The 25,040-nt window shown below is 40.1% G+C and overlaps 1 protein-coding gene across 2 annotated transcripts in view; it reads right to left on the bottom strand.

Annotated features, from left to right (window-relative positions):
* The window catches only part of LOC105034351 (proline--tRNA ligase, chloroplastic/mitochondrial), a 152,824-nt gene that overhangs the window by 27,339 nt on the left and 100,445 nt on the right, over positions 1-25,040 (bottom strand). The window contains exons 2-9 of one of the 2 annotated variants that reach the window (XM_073251744.1): positions 18,958-19,442; positions 18,826-18,882; positions 16,827-16,958; positions 16,599-16,709; positions 16,332-16,418; positions 16,134-16,247; positions 15,856-16,062; positions 3,337-3,474 (exon numbers count right to left, since the gene is read on the bottom strand). In XM_073251744.1, the coding sequence (XP_073107845.1) occupies positions 3,337-3,474; positions 15,856-16,062; positions 16,134-16,247; positions 16,332-16,418; positions 16,599-16,709; positions 16,827-16,958; positions 18,826-18,882; positions 18,958-19,442 (1,331 nt within the window). The remainder of the gene's footprint in view (positions 1-3,336; positions 3,475-15,855; positions 16,063-16,133; positions 16,248-16,331; positions 16,419-16,598; positions 16,710-16,826; positions 16,959-18,825; positions 18,883-18,957; positions 19,443-25,040) is intronic. The other variant, XM_010909479.4, reaches the window with a different exon arrangement.

Here is a 25,040-nt window from a genome sequence, read left to right on the forward strand (position 1 = left end):
ATGTCACAAGAAAGTTTTAGATGGGTCTCCATCAGATCTTGGAGATTTATAGGTCAGTCAAGTGTCAAAGATATTCAGATCTCAAGAACAAGATCCATGCAGCAAAAGCATATGAAAAAATCCCAGGCCTAAATCATATGACAATGGCAAGATCTTATCAAAGCATCAAAGCCATTTCACAATCCAAATGGTTCTTGTATTAAGTCTATATCTGTCTAGTGTTTTATTGCAGTCTTAGTCATTATATTCCTTAGCCATTAAGCAACTTGGACCTTGAGTTACTTGGCTGTTAAGCTCCCTGGCCTACAAAGTTACTTGCGCCCTAATATATTTGGGTACATGAACCTGAAGTACGGCTAGCTATATATAGGAGAAATGAAAGTCTTTGATAGAATTAAGTCATGTATTGCATGTCAGTTTATTGTAGAGAAAGAAAGCTGTTTTATTTAGTCAGAGTGCCCTCCCAGCCATCTCGTCTCCCTTGCAATCTTTCTATTTCCCTCTTTAGTGCATTATTCTCTCCTTTCTCCTCTTTCTATGTCCTTTATTCCATCAACCCTCAGCTCACTACACATTGGAGACCAACCTCATTGATCCTGCATCAATTTTTTTTCTAGAAACAATGAAAGAAACCTTATCTCAAGAAAGGAATGTGCTGGATTTTGAACCATCTATTCTATAAGCCCCAGCGAAGACCATATGGAATGCTTGGAACTTTCACCCTATGGGCAATCAACTTCATTAAAAACCTATGGCTCTTTGAAATATTTTTCCCAATAAAGTAAGGAAAAGAATATCCTTGGTGTTTGGGCTTTGGCAAATCCCACCAGGTATATAACAGTACTAGCTTCCACTACTTTCTCCCTCCCAAGTGAGGGTTTTATTTCCTAATGGCCTCATTTGTCAGTCAAAATCCCAGAAGTTTTGGGGGCAAAAAAAAGAGAGAGAGAGAGAGAGGAAAATGGGCAGCGCGCAGCCCTCTTAATCCCTCCCTCTATATCCTTTCCACCATTGACCTGGCCAAACATAATCCCAATCCGAGATCTTCCTTGTTATGAAGAATCACAATCCCCAGAATCCATGTCCTCCACCATGTCCAATTCGCCAAAGGAGTACAACGTTTCTAAACATCATGAACTCAATTAGCCAAAGGTGAATGAATAGGCAACTGCCAGTTAAGATCATTGGGATAGACAAATGGTTGCTGGTTGATATCACTCAATTGTCAGCAGAGGAAAGAGCTTTAAGAAGAGAATGATTAAACAGTTTCAATTGGCTCCTAACAGTTGGTCTGCAAATATTTAAAAAGAACTTTATTTAAGACAATTTCACAATTCGAATCTAGATATCTGAATTCACAAATTTTATTAGCTCTGTATCATAATCTGAAGCTACATCAATTAAAGAAATCCATAATCCAACCTGCTTCAAATATGAAATTGGATTCAGTCATGGTTTCCCCCACCCACCCATTTTCAGCCTGCTTCATCCTTTCTGGACATGATTGTAATGATCACATAAATTTGGGCTCAGCTCCATCATGTCCGACCATAGCTTTGCAAATTCTATAAAGATTATTGGAGATTATGAATTATTTATTGAAGAAAATCTCCTTTCTCAATAATCAGATATCCGATTTCAATTATTAGAGTTTCATGCCATCTTCAATATAATTCATGGGAATTCGACAAAAACTAGCTTCAGGTCAAAAAATTTAGTCCTAGAGCAAGCCCATACAATAGGCAGACCTTACAATGCCCCTTTTAATTCGGACCAAGCAAGATTAGCTCCACGGGGCTGGACTGAACTAATTCTTATCATATAATTCAGCTCATTCAGGTCCAACTGGAACAAGACCAGTTGTTCGACGTCCATACATGGGCCAACTAGAGTTTTGTTCTGCTTTGAGGCCCCACATCTAATTTGTGATCTTAACATCACATATGATCAAGTACTTGAGTCTACTCAGGTGAGGTCATGTATGCACCATGTCCAAGTCAAGTACTTGGCCACCCAATTGGATCTGCAGTGGCTATACTTGTAAAATTTATTTGTCCTCAAAGAATGTTATCTATTCGACACACACCTTCAAATAACAATGCCATCGTGGAAACTAATGAATGTATTGCACTATATAAGATTTAAACAAATGATCCTACAATTATTGGAAAAGAAGAAAGGAGAAAAAACAATGGAGGAAAACAATAGAGACATCGCTCAAATCCACTAAGGAGGTCAAAAACCTGGGGTCCTGCAAGCAAAAAGTCTGATGGATCATATTTATGAAATTTCCAGCCGTAGTATACCCATACCTAATGATAATCGACTAGTCTAAAACCCAATTATGATGTTCAGACTTTTGTAGCCAATCTAAAAGAAACAAAGGGATCCTTTCTGATCCAAAACTTAGATTAACACTTAAACGGAATTGAAAATCAAATAAATGACTTCAGAAATTCATTATATTTTTTAAACTTCAACAAATTACCTTCTTGAAATTTAAAAGTTTAAAAAAAAAATGCTGTTTACTTTACTGGGCACTATCTATCAGTACACAAGTTAAATGTCCGTGAATTTTAAAGGTAAAACTCTCTCCCCATGCAAAGAAAGCTAATCATTCACCATCCAACAAAAAAGTTATTAGACATTTCCATGCTTCCACCAACAAGGTATTGATGTGAATTCAATGTTAAAACTAGAATATAATCTATGGAACCATGTATTAGTTTTGCAAACAATCTAATTGATTCACAGCTACGATCCTTTGGTCCTGTGACCATCATATGTCGGTGCACTAATATATGTATCTTGGTCATGTTAGAAGTTCATGTTGTCTTATACTTCATTCGAAGACTACCCATAGTAATGAACTTAAAATTTCACAAATATATTTGTCTAGCGACCTGCTAGAACTTGGATTACCTAGTCACTAGTGCTTACTAGTCTATACCATTATACTTTTGGCTAATCGCTAGATCCCACCAGATACTTGTTAGCCTCTCTGATATCCATCCATGGAGCTTCAATTTATCCTTCAATTCAAAAGAGGCCAGCATGCAAGAAACACAAGTACAACTTCCTAACTTCTGTAATTCGCATTGTTAGACATATGCCTTTATTAGATTAGCATTTTCAATCCACACAAAAAAGGAAAAATCTTATATGAGTACGATATAGGGTGAAATCAAAGAACATGATAGCTTGATATGTTTTAGCCTCTATTCACATAAACTTATCATGAATTTGTCTCAGTACTTGTCAGAAGAAATATAAAAGAGTACTGCTATGAATATAGACAACTTTATCCCCAAAATCTTCAAGTACGAGAAAACATACTTGTATAGGTGCTATTCTGGGAGGAAGCATTAGGCCAGCATCATCTCCATGAGTCATGATAATACCACCAATGAATCTGGTGCTAACAGCCCAGGAAGTCTGCCATACATGTTGCCTTTGTCCATTTTCATCAGTAAACTGCAAGTTGCACAAGTAAGACATGTAAGTTCACATGAGAAAATAGTTATTGCAATAACTAAAATATAGGAAAGCATAAGTATGAATTCATCATGGCTACACATATTGATTAGGCTTGTAAAGATCTAGCCATATCAAGCCACAAAATGCAAAGATCTGGTTTACAGATACTCGATTTTATGCAACCTGCAAAAAGATATCTGACCCAGGCATAGAAATATAAAATTTGCAAGCACAGACGAATATGAGACATGACATCTGAAACAGCGCCCTATACTGATAGAAACCACAAGCAATCAATCAAAATTCTTTATTAAGTACCCAATTCTATGTTGGGTTCCGATGGGGTAGCGGAAAGTCTAAATGTTTAAAATTTTCATTCGAAACACCCTAGCACACTGAAACCCTAATTTCCAGGACACCTTGATAATACTAATCAAAGCATGAATATTTAAAAAATATTAGGAAGCGTACCTATTAAATTCTAATTTGGTGATGATATACTTCCATGAGGCGCCCATGTGTTCGCCCTCCAATGGTGATCCACACAGAAATCAATCCAAGGACAGCGCTCCTACGCCTTTGCTTCAAGAGTTCTAACCCCTAGAACTCGACTAGCCTCATGCCGATCAGGTTTCACCAAGAACCTGACTTCACCGTTTCAAAATCTTATCTGGACTTCTGAGTTCTCTCCTTTATGACCTTCCTCATCCTTATCTGAACCTGATTAGGCTTAAGTCTTAAATATCAAAGTCTTGTCCTAAGACTAAGAGGAATGTAAGAAAGAAGGGAGAGACAAAGGAGACAAAATTGGAAAGCACTTTGAATTATTCCGAACACCCAGCACCCACGGCTATTTATAGGTGTCTAAGAGATGCCTAAAAGAAAGACCACACCCTTACTTAAAAGCCTTATCATATCTGCGTATCAGGGAATTGAGAGTCTTCAAGCAAAAGGACTCTTAAGCCTGATACGTCGATTAGATCTCTCCCATGTGAGTGCAAAGAAAGGATGCTTTGGCGTCCCATCTCCATTCAGATTCATCCTAATTTTGCCATGTAGCAAGAGGACTTGAATCTGATCTCAGATGATAAGATAAGGAAATAAGAGGCGCCTCCTTCTACTTAAAGCAGAAGGACTCCGCGCGTCTCCATGCGCTCTCCCCTTATCACTGCACGCGCACTCAAGGAGGGGGCATTTCTGACGTCCTTTTGACTATCAGATAATTTTGGAAAAATTTCAGATAAACTTCCATTTGAAAATGGATCCATAAAGGAATATTATCTGATAGGTGGCACCCCATTCAAAAAGCATTTGAACGGTAGGACTCTTCAAATCGAGGAGTCGCGTGAGTCATTCTCTTGCGCTACCACCCATCTTGATTCCTTTCCAATTTTCCATGCCTCATAAAATCCAGAAAAATAACATCTCAACCTTTGAGATGTGTGCCAAAGAATGGAGGGTGATGTAGACTGCCACACACATCTTAAACTCAAGGCAAAAGGACTCTTCCTTCTCCTTTCGCCAAGAACGTGCATGCCAACCTTTCTTGCACGTCTAGAGTCCAACCAGGCTTGGACTCTTGGTTATGGTGCCCCACAAGGCTTTGTGGCACCATCTAATAGCTGCCACACCCAGATCCAAACCCAAATTAGCTCACCAACAGTAGGTCCGGATGCAAGTTGACCTAATTTGATTAGACTTTTTCTAATCGATTAAGGTCCAAAACGAGCTAACCCGAGTTCAGCAATTAGAACCCTTTCTAATTGGTAATCAAATTAAACTCTTTAATCCAATCAAACCTACAAGTCAAGATTGATGTCTAACAACAAGTTGGGTATAAAATACCCCAGCCGAAGTTGGTAAAAGGCCGACCCTTCCAGGGCTTTTTCGGCTTCCGACCTTGTGTGGCGTCTTTCTGAACTCCCTCGACCGTCCGAGCTTCCATAATGGCATCCGGGCTTCTCCAATCATGAGCTTCCCCATTCATCTACTGGATTGCTCCAAACACCCTCTGAACTCCGCTATCAGCCGATTTTCTACAGTGATCGACTATTCTCCGAATCCCTTCCATACTTCTTCCGACCACGGACAACTCTACTCCGAACTTCTTCCGAACCTCGTCAATGTCCGAGCTACTACGACAACGGGATTTCTACAGTAAGCAGACTCCATCCAAGTTTCTACGGCGGTCGACCACCTTTCGGATTCCATCCGAGCTCCTACGAGAACCGGATTTCAGCCGAACTTCTACTGCAAGCGGTCTACTCCGAACTTCTACTGCAAGCGGTCTACTCCGAACTTCTACTACGAGCAGTCTACTCCGGATCTCTACTGTAAGTGAATTCCATCCGAGCTTCTACTGTAAACGAATTCCTTCCGGACTTCTACAAGAATCAAACTCCGCCTGAACTTTCATAGCGGATGGATTCCGGACGAACTTCTACAACAGACGGGCTCCAGCAGCTAGATTTCTACAACGGCCGACCGCCTCCGATGTCTGCCGTACCTCTCCAGCCATCAACCTTCAATAGTGTCAGCTGGACTTCAACAACGCCAACCGGATTTCTACAGAATCCTCCAGACTCCTCCAGCGGACGAACCTCCCCAACGCCATCCGAAGTCCACTGCCGGTCGACCCTTTGCCAGATTCCTCATGAAACCGGACTTCGCCAACAGAAAATCACCATCCGAGCTTCTACAGCAGATGGTTCCCACCTGCAGCATCAGCGCTTTAGGCATCCGACAACAGTAGACCCGTCAGCAACCTCGAAAACATCCGAGCTTCTCCTGGATTGATGAGACAGAGAGCCATTCCGCTCCATCAGACATCCCAGCCGAGCTTCAGCCGACAGATTCAAACTCTTTGGCAAGTCACAACAATGACCACTACCTTACTCCACACTGTAACGGATTCCGCGTGGCTCCACCACTCTCTGGCAAGTCGCGACAACGGACACCACTCCACTCTCTGTAACAAACTCCACGTGGCCCTGAACGGCCCCTGACGCCATTACTCTTCGTAACAAACTCCGCGTGGCCCTGAACGGCCCACTACCAGGCGGTTACAGACATCGCTGTCAATCAGTTACGTTCTCCATCTATAAAAAGGGACCCCCAGATACGTTCTTCTCTAAGCTCTAAACTCTATCACGAAACTCTGCTAAAATTCCCATTTGAGTACTCCATTTCTGTTGAGGCAGAATACTGACTTGAGCATCGGAGGATCTTGCCGGAGCACCCCCCAACTCCGGTTTAGACTTCCCTTGCAGGTCCCGTCGGCAGATGTGACCCCTCGACTCCAGCTTCTCCGACGTCGGCGGAATTCTGCACCAACAGAATTGACGCTAGAGGAAGGGCCTGTGTCTTCGCAATACCCTTGTTCTTAAAGGAGTGCTCAGCGGGACCATCTCCGGTCATCCTCTCCGACATGTTCCTCTCCTTCTCTTGCCAGATCTCCACCTGATGCCTCCCCGAAAGGCATCCACCAGGCGATCCACGGCCTCCACGGCCAGATCTCAGCGAGCTCCGCAAGCTCCGGCCTCGTCTCCAGTTTCCCAAGCTCTTCCGGCAACGGCAGTCGGCGTGGAGCAGTTCGACTTGTTGGTTCAATAGGTCAGGAGCCTCACCGAAGCAGTGCAGGCCATGCAGCAGCAGCCGCAGGCATCAGTGCGGCTGGAAAGAGCATCGCCGGAGTTCCAGAATCCGACGACCGGACGGGCCACTTGGGCCAGCCGCCCTATCTTCCCCGGAAAGAGGAAGCAGAAGGCGGAGAGCCCTCCATCCGATCATGATTCCATCTTCAGAGAGTCCCTACCTCCGTTCCACCAGAAGACCCTCGAGGCTCGCAGTCGAGAGGACCTCCTAGATCAAAGATTCTAGCAGATGAATCGACGGATCGAGGAGCTCATCGGACGAGGTCGGCTCGACAGATTCATCCGATACCGACCTAAAGGAAGGAAGGATCGACCGAGGGCCCCGCCACAGCCAGAGCCGCCAAGAGGGGAGGAACAGCCTGAGGATCGGCCTCCGACTGGGATCCTCCACACCATCTCTGGAGGACCCCGATGGGGAGCGGCCAGTGGATCGACCGTACCACCCAAGAGGCAGAGGACTAAAGAGTCTATAACCTTTACTGAAGAAGATGCCCGAGAGATTCAATTCCTACATAATGATGCGGTTGTAGTTTCTTTAAATATTGCCGACTATGATGTACGCCGCATTCTTGTTGATAGTGGAAGCTCAGCCGATATTCTGTTTTACGATGCATTCTCGAAAATGTCCATTCCGGATGGTCGATTAGGATCGATAAACTCCCCGTTGGTAGGGTTCACTGACGATGCTGTGCTAGTGGAAGGGGTAATAACTTTAACCGTGGTTGCAGGCCGGTACCCAAAGCAATCAAGAGCGTAGGTAGATTTTCTGGTAGTAAGGGCGCCGTCTGCCTACAATGCAATACTCGGCCGACCTGGCCTCAACGCCCTCCGAGCTGTGATGTCGACCTACCACTTGAAGCTGAAATTTCCTACCAGCCAAGGAGTCGGAGAGGTCAGAGGAAATCAAGCCCTGGCAAGACACTGCTACAACATAGCCCTCCAGAGAAAGGGACAGTCCGACCCCTGTCCGATTGATGGATTGGACACTCGCGACGACCTTACTGAAGAACGGGGTGAGCCAATTGAAGATCTTGTATCAATTCCTTTGAACAATGGGAATGAGGAGCATGTGGTGAAAATCGGCTCTAACCTAGAAGAAGAGGTACGGACACAGCTCATTAATTTCCTACAAAAGAATGCGGATGTTTTTGCTTGGATCCCGACGGACATGCCAAGGATTGATGCGGGAGTCATGGAATACCGCCTGGCTGTTGATCCCAAACATCGGCCGACAAAGGAAAAAATCCGAAGTCATGCACCGGAAAGGCAAGTGGCAATAGCTGAGGAAGTTGATAAACTCCTGAAGACCGGGTTCATCAGAGAAGTCAACTACCCGAATTGGGTCTCCAATATGATTCTCGTCAAAAAAGCGAACGGCAAGTGGAGGATGTGTATAGACTTCAAAAAGCTAAACAAAACCTGTCCGAAGGACAGTTACCCACTGCCCAGAATTGACCAATTAGTGGATGCAACCTCGGGCCACGAGCTTCTCACCTTCATGGATGCATTTTCCGACTACAATCAAATCAGGATGGCACCGGAGGACGAAGAAAAAACTGCTTTTATTACTAACCGTGGTCTTTATTGTTACAGGGTCATGCCTTTTGATCTCAAAAATGCAGGGGCGACCTACCAACGGTTGGTGAACAAGATCTTCAAAGAGCAGATCGACCGCAATATGGAGGTCTACATGGACGATATGCTTGTAAAAAGCAAATCCACAAAGAACCATGTCGTCGACCTTAAGAAGACCTTCAGCGCCCTCCGAAAATATAAGATGAAGCTGAACCCGGCCAAGTACGCTTTTAGGGTAACCTCAGAAAAATTCTTGGGCTTCATGTTGTCGAGGCGTGGGATCAAGGCAAATCCGAAAAAGATTCATGCCATCCAGGAAATGACCGCCCCGAAGTCAATAAAGGAAGTTCAGCGTCTTACTGAGAGAGTAGCAGCTTTGAATCGTTTCGTCTCAAGGTCGGCCGAACGATGCCTGCCTTTCTTTCAAACCCTCAAGCAGCCGAAGAACTTCTGTTGGACCACTGAATGTCAACAAGCATTCGAAAAATTAAAGAGCTACATCGGCTCACCCCCGCTATTGGCAAAGCCCGAACCCGGAGATGAGTTGTTCCTATACCTGGCGGTCTCCCCTGTGGCTCTCGCAGCAGTCCTGGTTAAAGAAAAAACAAAAATTCAACAGCCAATCTACTACATCAGTCGAGTATTGAAAGATGCCGAAACCAAGTATACTAAGTTAGAGAAACTAACTTATGCCTTGTTGATTGCAGCTCGAAGGCTCCGACCTTACTTTCAAGGGCACGCCATAACACTGCTCACCGACCAGCCGATCAAGACAGTTTTACATCGAGCGGATGCCTCCGAAAAGATAACGAAATGAGCAATTGAGCTCACGAAATTCGACATCAACTATCAACCTCGACCAGCGATTAAAGCCCAAATATTAGCAGACTTTATAGTGAAGTGCACTATTCCGGAAGAGGCCGAGCTTGAGCAAGGTGAAGCCGACAGCTCAGGGCTCCAGTCGAATTCCCCTGAAGAAAGAACGGATCTCCCTGATGGTTTCTGGGCTCTCTACGTGGACGGTTCCTCCAACATGTCAGGCGCAGGCGCGGGCCTGATCTTGGTTAATCCAGAAAGAATTATTGCGGAGTACGCACTGCGCTTCGAGTTTCCTGCGACAAATAACGAAGCAGAATATGAAGCTCTGATTGCAGGATTGAGGATCGCTAAAGAGTTAGAAGTAGATCGGCTCCAAGTCTATAGTGACTCCCAATTGGTGGTGGGACAAGTCAGCGAAAACTATGAAGCTCGGGAGGACAGTATGGCCAAGTACCTCGAAAAGATGAAAGAGATCGTCCTTGCATTCGACAGCTTTGACATCAAGCAGATTCCAAGAGCAGAAAATACCAAGGCCGACCTTCTCTCCAAGTTGGCTACACTGGCTCCGGCTGAACTGCCCAAAGAAGTTTTCTTCGAGGTTCTGAAGTGCCCAAGTACGGAAGAACCGCAGCTTGTGATGGAGATCAACCATGAACCCAGCTGGATTGATCCACTGGTTGCATACCTCAAGGATGGGATTCTTCCTCCTGATGCAAAAGAAGCTCGGAAGTTTAGGAACCAGGCCTCCCGATATATTCTTTATGAAGGCAAGCTGTACAAGAGGTCGTACTCTTTGCCTCTTTTGAAATGTCTCCGGCCTTCTGAAGCCGACTTCATCTTGTGGGAGGTACATGAGGGAATCTGCGGAAGTCACTTGGAGGCCAGGTCTTTATCCCACAAGCTGCTCCGACAAGGCTATTACTGGCCTACCATGTACCACGACTCCATCGAATATGTCAGAAGGTGCGATCGATGTCAGAGATATGCAAATATCCAAAGGCAATCCGCCTCCGAACTTACATCCTTGAGTGCCCCATGACCGTTTGCACAATGGGGGATGGATATCCTCGGACCTTTTCCTCTGGCATCCGGACAGCGGAAGTTCCTCCTGGTGGCAATTGACTACTTCACCAAGTGGGTCGAAGCTGAACCTTTGGCGAAAATTACAGAAGCTAAAGTGCAGGACTTCGTTTGGAAGTCAATTGTCTGTAGATTCGGCCTACCCAAAACTCTCATTACTGACAATGGACGATAATTTGCTGGGGCAAGGTTTGCTGAATTTTGCGAGGACTTAAACATCTCCCACAACTTCACGTCAGTGTCCTATCCGCAAGCAAACGGTGAAGCCGAGGTTACTAACAGGACTCTGCTGCAAGGGATCAAGGCGAGACTTGAAAGAGCAAAGGAAACTTGGGCAGATGAGCTTTATCATGTGTTGTGGGCATACCGAACTACCCAACTAGATATTATTCAATTTTATGATGCCATTTTGAGTTACTAATTGGAATATTAGATATCGCCCATGCTTCTTTTTTAATCATAAATGCTGAGTGTTGTGTGATTATAATACTGAGATTTTTATTTTAAAATCTTGTTGAGGCCTCTAAACTATCTGTTACAACTGCGATTAATTGTTGTGGAAACGAATACTTAAAATGGTACGAATGCACAGGGTTAAATGAGCAAGGAGTCATGGTACCAAACAGGGAGAAGGGTAATGGTAAATGCTTAGTAATTGTTGGGACGGAGAACCTCTATTACTAGCTATCAGAGGTTCAAAATTTTCTTTCAGGTTCCTCTCAAGTTCTCAGAATGCTTCCCTAGGCATTTCCATCTGTTTGGTGATGAAAAACCAAATCAAATTTATCTTACGAGTTGGATTCCGATGAACTAATACATGGTACAAGCTTTACAATCTCGGTACCGGATCTTATACTGACACCATTCTATTATAATACCGATATATATTTCAATTTGGTACAAAACAACATACCAAATATTGGTATAATATGAAATAACATATCAATATGATATAATACATCATATCGGATACTACAAGACAGATGGTATAACAGATATGATAGAGAGAGAGATGTGCTTGAGGTTTCATTTTATTTCAGATACCAAAAAAATAACACAAGATCCTCATCAAACTGAGCCACCTTCCCCCCCTTTCCCATGGGCGGTACGGTTCGGTTCATCCCGAACCGGTCCAGAACCGAGCCATACCGTCCGATTCTGGGCGGTATGGGCCCGAACCACACCGAACCGTCCGATTCGGTGCGGTTCGGGGTCTTTTTCCGAAAAAAAGGCCCGAACCGGACCGGTAAGGGACCGGTCCGGCTCGATACGCCCCGTAGGCCCGGTACGGCGAACCATGGGCTGAGGTATGATTATCTGAAACATTTATAAAAATTTGGTTATATATTTGTCAATCAAGTTTGGTTAGGTTAGGCTAAATTGGTTTGAGGCAAGGTTTGACAAACCAGTATTAGAGGTCGTACTAGCTGGGTGACTGGTTCGATGTGGGACAAGCTCATACCTTGCTGTTCTGAAGCATATGAAAAATACAGAGAGGAAGAGGGAGAAAAAGAGAAAGGAAGAGAGGGAGAGGGAGAGGGAGGGTGGGAAGAAGGGAGAGGGTCAAGGGCTAAAACCTAACCCTAACCCTAACCCTAGTGAAACAAGAAAGAAAGAGGGAGAGAGAGAGAGAGGAAGGAGGGAGGGAGGGGGAGGGTGAAGGCTGAGGGCTAAATCCTAACCCTAATATGGAGAGAGAGAGAGAGAGAGCGCAAGGAGGTTTGGGGGAGGTGCTCTCGAACATCATCGTGAGCAAAGGGCTTCCCTCGAACAATCATGTGCCAAGGAAAAAGAGGTTATATAATCGAATTGATGGATACCAGTGGGTACGGAGGTGGGGGAGAGAATTTATAACCAAACCAAATTGACCCGTTGAACATTCCCATTTGGCACTAGTTCGATTCAATATAGGGCAAATCACCAAGTTCGAATCAGTTCAACAATGATTGGTTTGACGTTTGCTTGTATTTGGGTCAAGTTTAAGCCCACTCTTTGTCTAATCTACTTTTGAAGGCAAGTCCAACCCAAAATTATAAAATCTTGGCCATCTCAACCCAACAAGCAAGCTATGTTGCTTTAGTTCGGGTTGAACCCAAATCTAGCTGCACCCCACATTTGAGACTAAGATTCACCATACTGCTCCAAACCACCAGACATACTGAACCGAACCAACGGCTTGGTTCACCTTGTCAGTCTAGGATAGTGGCCGACCATTCCAAACTGGGTGGTTCGAAGCCACACCAATGCAAATCGCTAGTTCACACCAATTCAAGCTCGATTCACCACCCCCCTCCCCACCACCACTTCAGTAATATAGGAGAGAGACTAGGAAGGCCTCCCATGCCTTCTCACCCCTTCTTTCATTTATTTTAAAAAATTGAACAAAAAAGGAGAAAACATCGGATTTTGCAAGATTGGAGCCAAACCTTAAGTTAAAATCAAGTAATGAACCTCTCTCATTCCTCATTTCTTTTTTTGTTCATTTAAAAGCTGAAGATCAGCAATAAAATGGAAAATAGGGAGAGATCATGCTAATTTTTTTTATTTTAGCATGATTTCATAATATATTGTATATCTATGGATGATCTCACCAAGGTTTCACTATCTCACTACTGAATCCCATACCAGTGTCATCCTATTATAATGTCAGTACGTGATATGATATGAGATGAGATGTACAATGTCAATACGGTACAAGACTGCATACCAATTTGGTACTAGACTGTGTACCAATTTGGTACTAGTATGATATGGTAGGTCCGACACAATATCACAAACCTTGATCTACACAATGCCACCAAAATGATAATTTTTCATTAACTCTATAATTTTTTAAACTAAAAAATATGTTTTTAGATTAAAAATTTTAAAAATAAAAAAAGTCAAAAGTTCTTTAAAATTTGCAGCATGATCTACTTTATATCAAAAATTGATGTCAACTTATTTGAGCATGTTCATGCATTGATCACTTCTAGCCGATTAATCACAGGGGTCGAGGGAGGGTGGCCAACCTCACACGACTCCATGTCAGATACATCCTCCGAGCAATTTAATAGAGAGATGCTGAGGAGAGGCCACTATGGTACCCGGTCTAGTCAAGGTGGGGGGCCCAATCAATGCTCGCAATAAAGCCAAGCATCCAAAGACATCAAGGGAAAGAAGGCAATTGCTCAGGCCAACAAGAAAAGAAAAGGAAAGGCAAGTGCACATCCATTGGAGAGGGACAAAGAGTCTGTTTACTTGTATTCTAAGACCAGATCATCCCAACAAAGTAGCAATGGCAACAACTCAACTGATGATGTACTTGGTGGCTAGGATGGCACCAAAGTTTACAATTCACAATCCCAAGGTGGAGAAGAGCTTGTTTGAGACCTTGAAGGGTTACCACTCGCTCGGTCCATCCATGTTACCCCAAATTGAGAAGAGCCCAATATGATAGAGAAGAGCTTTGAAGTGTTTCCAAAGTTCAATACTAATTAAAGATGAGGAAAAGATGGAAGTTCTGAGAAAGAGATAGAGTTAGCAAGAAAGAGGTCAGGTGAGCAAGAAAGAGATTGGGTTAGCATACAATGACACAATATCAACAAAGATGAATTCCTGAAGTTCAAACAAGTAGTTCGAGGAATGACTTAGATTTAAGGTTTTATATTACCTAATAGCTACTTCCCATGAAGACATAAAAAAAAAAAAAAAGAATCATACTAGAGTTTCTTAACATCTCGTTTGCCACATATCCTTGGGTCAAAATCACCATGAAAACCCCTTCCTTGTGCTACAACTAATGAGCAAATTTCAATTCATAGATTTTACTCTATCCTCCTACTTTAAATTATTTACTTTTAAATTCCACCTCCAATCTTCACTTCTAACTTCCTTGCTTGTTTTGCTTCACATTCATCTTCTTATGACCAATCCTTTGGATTTTCAAAGTTTGTAAATCTTTCTCTATCCACCCAAACAATGTTGCAAAATTAATCGATCTTTACAATATTGGGAGAACCCTAACTATTAACAACACCGACTCTTCTATGCCTCTTCTTTTATGTTCATCTTGATATCTATAGATAAACCTTTATCTATCAGTGCGAAAGTCAGAGATGGAGTTATAAATTCCAAGTTCAAAATCCATGGTAATTCTAACCACTAGCAAATTTGGCCTCCATGTTTATGAAATTTACAGAACACAGTACATAAATCAAACAAATTTTGCTGGAGGCATGGCTAATACTTGTTCCCTTATATATTTGAGACATTTAAGTTTATGCTTCTAAATCTATGATTAACAACTCAACATTTTCATAAGTCATAGAATATCTAATAAAAATTATGTTCAATTCTTAAAAGGACACTTTCCATAGTTTTCTACTTTTTCAACAACTGTATAAAGATGAAAATGTTTTTTCCTTTTAACAACAACTAAAATAAACCAACACAATGGTTTTGCAATATTTGGTCCACTATTCTTAGTAACAGATGGAAATTCTTTAATAAAATATCGAAAAGGTGAAAACGTAAAAGTGTGAAAATGTCACTTAAACGAGATTACATAATCATTTATCCAACTTACAGCCCAAATTCTTGTAACCAAAATGCAACAAAGAAATCCATCCAATCCAATACAGAACAAATCTGACAGAGGCACCATGCTTTTACATAAATTACAAGATTAAAAATGATCATTTTTCCTTTATATGATATAATTGTTATATATGTACAGTCATGCCAATTAAAAGACAAAGGAAAAGTTTTCCATTAAATCTTCTCTCATCTTCTTCAAAAAGAATCTTACCATGAGATATCATGACAAGAAAACAAATGGAAATTTCTCACAAAAGAGCTGAATAGCATTAAAATGGAATCCAACTAGGTAAACTCTAATTGTTATTTAACCTATTAAACTATAAGAGACTAATGATTAATATAGCACGTTAGTACTAAAGCAAATACAAAGCAACACCATTTTGAAGCTCAGGAAAGTAACCTAACCTACAGGAAAAGCAACAACTGTTATGATAGAGTTAACAAATACAAATGGAGTCAAAATGGTACAAAACAAGCTAAAGCAACACAATATTCAACATTAAGAAAGAAATATCATCCAAGCAAACAAGGGCAAGTAGCATAGGTAAGTCAAGAAATCAGATATATGCAATAAAATTTTGTGATTAAGCAAGTTCTGATCAATTAGAAAGGCAGGAAATTCGAAACTTTCTCTTTAAGCATAGGAAGTAAAGGTTGAAGAACAAATAACCTGTGTTCCAAAGGCACGAGAAAAGTTCTGGCCAAGATTATGGCTAGTTCCAGCTTGTAAAGCCTTTCTATCACCCATCATAGCTTCAATTGTATAGGTCTGAGTAGCACCAGCAAATGTCTCAGCCCTTGATTTTCTACCTGCAATAACAGGTATTGCAGCTTGCTCATAAGCAAATTTCCTGTAGACATCAATCATCTGTAATGCCTGTGGCAAGAAGAATCAAGAATCAATAAAACTTCAACTTCAGTAAGTAGCAAAGTGTCATAATCATGGACCTCCTTTTCTGCCTCCTCTAGAGTTGCATGAGCTGTATGACCCTCCTGCCACAGGAACTCAAGTGTCCTCACAAACGGCTTAGTCCTCATTTCCCATCTTGTGACATTAGCCCACTATAAAGATAAAATACTATTTTAAACAAAATGTTAAATAACTATACCAAAATATAGAAACAATAGTCAGGCATTGCCCTTAACCTGATTAATCATTAGAGGAAGATCACGATAACTTTGTATCCATTGAGTAAACATATGATTCACAATGGTCTCACTTGTTGGTCGTACCTACCAGATCCTCGAAAGTGAAAGTGAAAATTCAACATTAAAATCAAACTTCCTCAGGTAACTACTAGAATATGTTTCTCAAATGACATTTATCATTCAAATCTCCTTAAAAATGAATTCTAGGTGAAGATAAGACAGCAGAAAGACACATCACTTTGATAATGAATAAAAGCAAAATACCACAAGTTTTTCTTCAAGTTCCTTTCCTCCTCCAATGGTCACAAGTGCTAATTCTGGACTGAAACCTTCAACATGGCTCGCTTCCTTCTCTATAAATGAGTATGGAATAAACTGCAGCAATGAAAGTATTAGGCACAAGAAATATCACACAATTTCAACATGAAGAATCGGGATGGCAAACATTTGATGCATAAAGGGAGAGTATTCTTATAGTTTTCAATTTGAAACCTCGAACTGACTCCAGTCTGAATGTAGTGATAAAATAGTAGGGTTCCACCAAACCACAGGCAAGCCTCTCTCTGAGGAATGAAGAGAGCAAACCAAGGGAAAGAGAGAAATGATGACACAGATATTGCTGAGCTGTGAAATATGAAAGGCAGGATGGACTTGTTACAATAGAGGAACTCTAACCAAGTGCACTCTCTTCATGCAAAGAAGAAAAGGGGGATATAACCTACTATAAAGATGCAATATTCTATTGCACTCAACCAAGATTTTCTAGAAGAAAATGCCCATATAAAATTCAAATATGTTTATTTTGCTTTCATCTTGGAAGATAATGGACTAAATACCCCTAGTAGTTAACTAACAGTTGACAGAAAAGCTGAATGTAGGAAGTGTATAGCCTGTTATAAAAACTATTTCATAAGAAAAGATAAATGTGGACCTAGATGCTTGATCATATTTCTCCAAAGAAAGTCAAATCCTGGAATTTTATGAACTCTTCAATTGTATTAATCTTTTTAAGCAACACTATACAGAAAACATTGTATTTTTGCATCAATAATCCCTCTTAAATACATTGCCAAAAAACTTCGGTATGAAAATACATCCGGTGTGATATCCATCTGCTTCTTCATTTAAAGTCCTGTCATATATGTTGGAAAGACTAAGTGATTTCTAAGCAGAAACAGTCCTAGATAAATAGTATCCAGTCCCACACAAGCACATGCATGTGCACATGTATGCGCATGCACACACAGATTTAAGGCGGGGTTGTGAGTTAAATCCTGGATACATTAGAAAGGGAAAGAAGCCATTTCTTGATATTGTATTCTTCAAGCCCTAAAAGTTTCAGAATTGGAGTTGTCACATCCTCACTTCTTTACTATATAATAGCATAATTGTATCTGTCTGTTACTCCAGTTCATGTAAGCATTTGATTCCCTGATAATGTCAAGCTTTGACTTGGTTTTCTTGTTCCTATGCTTATAGAGATTCAAATAACTAAGAGCTATTTTCAGAAAAGTTCTATAAGTTTGAGCTGGCAAGGAGGTCTCATTACTTTGCCATTCTAGCACAATCTTATTATCAGTGTTCTCTCATATTACCCCCATCCAGTTACATAAACTGTAGAAACAAATTATTCTGCATAATGCTTCATCACCTTTTGTCCGATCCATAATGCAATATAGATTTGCATCCAAGTCAATAATGTTAAGCAAGTGTAAAGTTAGAAATACTAGTGCAATTCTAATGCAAACTTCCTGACTTAAAAAAATGTGCAGCATGGCAAAACATGAAATAGAAGACAAATGAACCATAAAATGAGTATATCAGACCCAACCGTACCAAACTACTTTTTTTCCTAAAGAGTTCTAGATAATTCCCGAACCAATGCCACAACCTTGTCAGACATATAATTCACTGATTAAATATGTGTCCGATATTTATCACACATGAAATGACAAGAAAACAGGTTTCCAGGCAGGCCAAAATTTATGCTCCAAAAACATTCTCAATTCGCTCTTGAATTCCTACATTTAGATTTTTCACAGTACCTGACAGTGATGTTATAAGAGAAAAGATTCTGTTCAGCAAGGATAAGAATCATATCTAATTTATTCAAAAAAAAAATTGATTTTCTATGTTGATTGAGGAATATCCCCATCAAATCATTTTGAGATCTTTGCATTCATTTCACAATTTCAAAAGTTGCTGAAAGTGACAGTTTTTTACAATGAACAAATTACAACCATCTAGCCTTCATAGCTGAGGCCTGGACTTTGATTCCAAAGTTTCTGAAATCAAAGTGATTATGGTCCAAGATGTTATGCAATTAAAAGCTTCAGAATATAACTTGCCACGAAGTAAATTGTCAACGCTGCCCACATTTTTTCTTGAATAGGAGCAACACCCATTAAGAGCTCACGATATTAATTAAAAAATTAAAAACATCCGCGGATAGTACTGCAAACCAAATCATAATAAAAAAAGAACGTCAGACCTGAGGAAAGTACATATTGCTATGTCCAGTTTCCTTGAACTTTGAATTCAGATATTCCTGGAGAGATCAAAACAAGTTTCAAAACCTAATTTTTATACAACCTATGGATATTAAGAAGAAGAGGGAGAGCACCTGGATGGATTCCCAGATGGCATAGCCATATGGGCGGATGACCATGGTGCCGCGGACAGGGCCATAGTCCGCGAGCTCCGCGCTGGCGATAACATCAAGGTACCACGCATTGAAGTCCACCGATCGAGGGGTCACCGAACCCTCCGGGCCCGAGGAGGGCTTTCGGTCAGCCGCGGATGGCGGCGTGGCCTCCTCGTTGGCGAGGCTCTGGGTGGAGAGAGCTCTGCTTGCGCCACCGGAGAGGGAGGCGGAGACCTTGCGAATGACCGGTGGCCGCAGGCGGAGGGGGCGGGAAGCGGAGGAGGATCGGAGGGCTTTGGATGGGGAGAAGAGGAGGGCGAGGGATGGGAGTCGGAGAGCCCCCATGGGAAAAGAGAGACGCGAGGCTCGCGTTGCGAGTGGGAGAACTGGTGAAGAGGTTAATAGGGTTTTATATCTAAGGCTGATGTCCGCGCCGGATCGCGGGCCACAGGCTGAATGTGCCACTAGAAGTAACCGGCGGGATTGCATTGAATAATATACAAGAAATTGAAATAGATGATTAGCACAGGTAAAATAAATAAATAAATCTCACAACAGCTATATTTTTTTATTTTATGCAACCGGATTTGAGTTTTCCATACAAAAAAAATATGAGTTCAGAAAATTATGCCATCACCAGTGCGACATAGAACTCAGCAAAGAAAATGACTAAAATATTAATACATATAAAACAGTATAGATGATAAAAATTATTAATGAATAAAATAAATAATAAAATATGGGAGGTCCAAAGAGAATTTATGTGATTAGCGATTTTAAGAAATAATAATTGTTAAAATTAATTATCTTACACATGCCCTTTTTGTGAGTATAATGTTAGGAATGATTTCAGAGGCGGTCATAAATGATGATTACGGGACACTAGAACCTAAAAAATGTCCATATATTATTATTATTATTCTTTTTGATGTTAAATATAAATAAATATTATAATATGAAAAGGTTAGCAATTAAAATAACATCACCTACTTGGAGATTTATTTATCGAAATTTCTTCTTGGGGTCACGAAAGCTTGTACATACTACTATAGTGCCAACCATGGCTTTTTAAATATTTCTTCTGACTTTTGAGGTAGGGTGATACGGTGGTGCCTTGCCAACGAATAAACATAGGATTTGGGTGAATATATTTTTATCAATTATAATTTTTATTAATTATATAGTGATAGTCCTCCGCGCAAGTCTTACTTAACTGGCGGGACAAATCGATCAATAAAAACTTGCCATTTAGCCACAGATTGATCATTAAAAACTTACCACATAATCGACCTATTGGAACAATCAAACTTGCTCCCTCCGATTCGCTGTCGGCCTCTCGACTATATCCAAAAGAGATCCAATTCGACTACACCGTCTACAAGATTTATAATCTGACGTTCTAGTGGCGCCATGGATACGGACAACCGACTATCAATCGGTAAGCCGACTGACTATCGGTAACTTCCAATCGACTTCTCTAGCAGCTACATGAAAGAAGAGTGCCCTATAAGTCAATCGCATAAATGATGCAATAGAATTTTTTTTTGTAAACTTTGAACTCATGTAGTGACAGTTTTTATTTGATAATAAAATGAGGTACTTGATTCATCATTTTAGCTATATCTTACTATGTTTAAGATTATGATGAATCTCAAAGATTAAGACAATCATTTGGGGGACATGAATGGGTCATGCCTGTGAGACCTAAAATTCTAATCTGGAATATTTTTAGTCGTGGGAACATTGAGTCGGGATCCATATTCTGGAAAGACTGACACATTCTATGTATACTCGAAGGAGAGAGTGGCTAATCTCACTAGCCACTTATATGTGAATACTAATGCAAAAATGTGGATGCTCATTTAGAAATAAATCTACTGAATTGACTCGCTAACAGAGAATATCTTATGGAAGCCTTACTTGCATGTCAAAAGATGGTTCTCTAAATGGGAGTTGTGCAAGTGATCTTTGGACCTGAAATCATTATGGAATCTTGTGCACATGAACCCATATTTTGGTTTATACCCAAGTATGGCATTAAGACATATATGGGATGTTCTGGATATGGTAGAGTATGTACAAAGGTTGTGAGTCGATCAACATGGAATCGATCACTGAATTCTCTTCACTAAGATGACTCGAAAAAATCTTTTGGCCAAAAGTAAAAAGGAGATTAGAAAGAGTTTCTAATGCTTCATCATTGGAGTCATCACTGATTGATAGAGAATCGATATAAATATGTTTGATTTTAACATAATTCCATACTCATGAACATATTCAGGATGCAGAGATGATCGAAGGATTGAATTACACGGAACTTACCACTAAATGATATATTTGGTATTTTCATCAAATTCTACATCTTCTGAATAGTTATGATACGTTGCTAGATGTCAATCTTGACTTGTAGGTTTGATCGAATTAAAGAGTTTTGTTCGATTGTCAATTAAAAAGGGTTCTAATTGTTAAACTTGGGTTAGCTCGTTTTGGATCTTAATCGATTAGAAGGAATCTAATCAAATTAGATCAATTTGCACCTGGACCTACTGCTGGCTAAATGTGAAACCCAATGGGTCACACATATAAGAAAATTGGCCAAGGACCTTTTTTGATAAGGTTGATTAGAGTTTTAGATCCAATCGGGGTCTCTGATAAGCATGCTAGCACGTGTGGAAATCCTAGCTCCTTGGGAGATTAATTTGGTCTCAAATCTTGCAAATTAGCTAACTCAATTTGATGTGTATTTGGGTTAGATCGTGCGACCTGGAGGCACCCCACAGAGGGGTGCCTAAATGCTTATCCATGCTAACAACCAAGAGTCCAAGATGTGAAGGACTTTTGGCGCATTTTTGAGAAAAGTGCATGCACTCTCTGTTTTGCATGCAGAAGGACCAAGAGTCCTTCTGTTTTGAGTCTCTGACCCATATGGCAATGAGATCAAATCGTTTTCCTCTCTAAGTCATATTTTAAAGTATGAAAAAAAGCTTTAAAAATGGCATGGAAACTCTCCTGGAACCAAGCCACGTGCACAGGATGTGTTTGGTCGTGTGAAGAGACGCGAAGACTCCTTCTACTTTAAGAGTCTTAGGTGACACTATTATCTGATATTTTTTTTGATAATGATCAGATTTAAATACTATTTCAATGAGCTAAATATAGAAATTTATCAAATAATGGAGCATTGCTTTTGATGCCTTTTACTAGGTGTGCACGCGTGCGAGGCAGAGGAGGACTCATGCGACTCTTCATGTTGAGAGTCCTTCTATGATTTGAATTCCCATCCAAATGGGGCATCCCTTGCTGATTACTTTTCCATTTGAATTCAAATTCAAATCAAGAAATACATGGCAAGTTTTCACACTATTCTGAAATAGCTTCTGGGTGCGCGCACATGAGGAGGGAAGGATTCGACATATCATACCCTAATGAGTCCTTCTGCTTGAAGACTCTCGATAAGTGATATGTGAATTAGATATGCCTTTCCAGTAGGAACGTGGCTCCTCTGTTGGCACCCCCTCTGTTGCTATAAATAGGGGGCGGCAGATGAATTGATCATTCAATTCTTATATCCCTTATCCACTCCCTCTCTCCCTCTCTTACAACTCTAGGGTTTAAGACAAACGCTTGTTCTTTTAAGACAAACCTATTTCTAATAACTCTAAGAGTTTAAGAGGTTCAAAAGAAGGTATTCAGATCCAGTGAGAGGTTTTAAAAGATCCGACTCAGATCTAGAGGAGGATCTGATCGACCGGTGGCTAGTCGAGTTCTAAAGACTAAAACTTTTGAAGCAAGGTGAAAGAGGAGTGCTGTCTTTGATCCAACTTTTGTATGGATCACCATTGAAGGGCAGACACTTGGATACCTCATGAAAATTAGAATTAACACTATAAGTATTCTTCTTATCCAAGTTTAATTTAATTATGCTTTGATTGTTATAGTCAAGGGATTTTGGGTTCAAGGGTTTTGGTGTATTATGATGTTTTGAATGAAAATTTTAAACACTCAATTCTTTCGCTACTCTACCGAAATTCAATAGTAGTATTAGAGCTTATCTTAATTTATACAATAAAAGCTTGAAATATTATCTTGATTGTGATCAAGTTAGAATTTTTGGTTTGATTCAAGTCGAGTCAGTGGTTGAACCTAATTGAACATTCAAATCCTGATATATCTTAGAGATATGTTTAGATACTTGAAGTTATGATTTTGATCATCTTAATATATCTTAGAGATATGATTAGTTGTATGATATCATGATTCTGATCATGAGATATGATTAGATGCATTAATTTAATGATTAGTTGTTATGATTATTATGATACAACTATAATAGTGCATCGTTATGATTGGTTGAATTAGGATATACATGAGACCGTTAAAGTCCTCATAAAAAATCATATCAAATTATGGTGTTATGAACTAGTAGCTGACTAATTTCTTGAATCGATTAATCAATTAGTGTCTAAGGAGTGTTTCAAGTGTAGTAATTTTTCAATTGGTTTCATTTGCTGATCTAGCCAATTTATTGATATCTAAAGAAAGTAATGGGAGACCTCCATCAATCTTAACACTTTTTTAACTAATTGAATTAGTTTGAATCTTGAATGAAGGTTGCTCAGTATTTTTTGAATACTACATATATCTTCCTTCATGCCTAGTTAATATCCTGTCAAATATCATAGTAGATTTGTTGTGATATCCACAAGACTTGCTATGGAGATTGATATGAAATTGTCTTGATGCATATTACATGCTTTATGATATGTTTGGATATATTGCTTTATTGTGATATCCACAATGATAGCATTTTTTAGATATGGCTATATAGAAATGAAAGATTTGATTTAACTAAAAATACTATAGTTTATTGTGATATCCATAAGACTATGAGTATTTTTAGAGATAAGGATATGTTGAGAATTGTATGAGATATAATTGGATAGATTTTTCTATCTTAGAACTCATTGAGATTTATTGTGATATCGACAAGATTTTATTGAGGAATTAGGATCTCAACCCTACTAAAAAATCAGTTTAAGATTTTCTCATCGACCATAGAGAGGGCTATTGATGTATTGCATTTTTATAGTAATTATTATTATTAATTTTTAATAATTTTGATGAAATTGGTATAATAATTAACTAAATAAATGTAAGAACCTGATATGTTTTATGTCAATTGCAGGTAATTGAGCCAGGTCACACCTAATTAGGCTTAACCATATTTTAAAGGTCAAATTAAGTGAAATTGGTTGAGTCCGATTCAACAGGATTTGTCATCCGGAGTCATCAGATCTTACATCAAAATCAGAGTCCACCTCAAAGCAGAATAACCAAATCAAGATATCAATGGACCCCACACCTTATCATTTTTGGCATCATCAGCCAGAAAAGAAACTAGAGGTGCAAGAAATAAATCAAGTAGTTAATTTCTCCCATCTAGTCAACCAATCTAAAATCTGGATATTTTGGTGTGAGGACCCCTAAAAGGCAAGCTACAGGATTCCAAATTGAGCAAGATTAGATCCTACAGAATTTTGAGAGAAGCAAGAAAGGAACATAATTTACATAATTGAATTTGGATTCCAGATGAGGTGGCTACAGTAGGTTGAAGTTGGTAACAATGTTGGACACAACAAGAAACACCCGATACACCCAGATTCTTCTTAGTGTTTCTTGGCACAAAGATCTGATATGGCAACCAATTTTGGGTGACAAAGAGCTATCTTGGAAAGAATTAAATGGAAGAAAATTAGAGTCCAAACTAATTCTGCATGAGGAGCAAACTTAGAAAGAATTGGAACCAATTCTTGGAAAACTTGATTTGGGCAGCCGAAATCTTATTTTATTTTGCAGATTTTGTGGACCCAAGAAGGAAGAAATTCTTCTCCTCTAATTAACCATGCCTCCTTTCCTTCTTTTACTATGGAAATCATAATAAAATCAGAAAATTTGGGCAGCATAAGGAGTAGATGGCTGGTGGTTGCTTAAAGCCTATCCAAAGGAGGAGAGATTCTATACCAAATAGAAAGAATGATATATAGAATAAAATCATAAAAAAA

This window comes from Elaeis guineensis, chromosome 2 (assembly GCF_000442705.2).
Source record: "Elaeis guineensis isolate ETL-2024a chromosome 2, EG11, whole genome shotgun sequence".
Classification (NCBI taxonomy): domain Eukaryota; kingdom Viridiplantae; phylum Streptophyta; class Magnoliopsida; order Arecales; family Arecaceae; genus Elaeis; species Elaeis guineensis.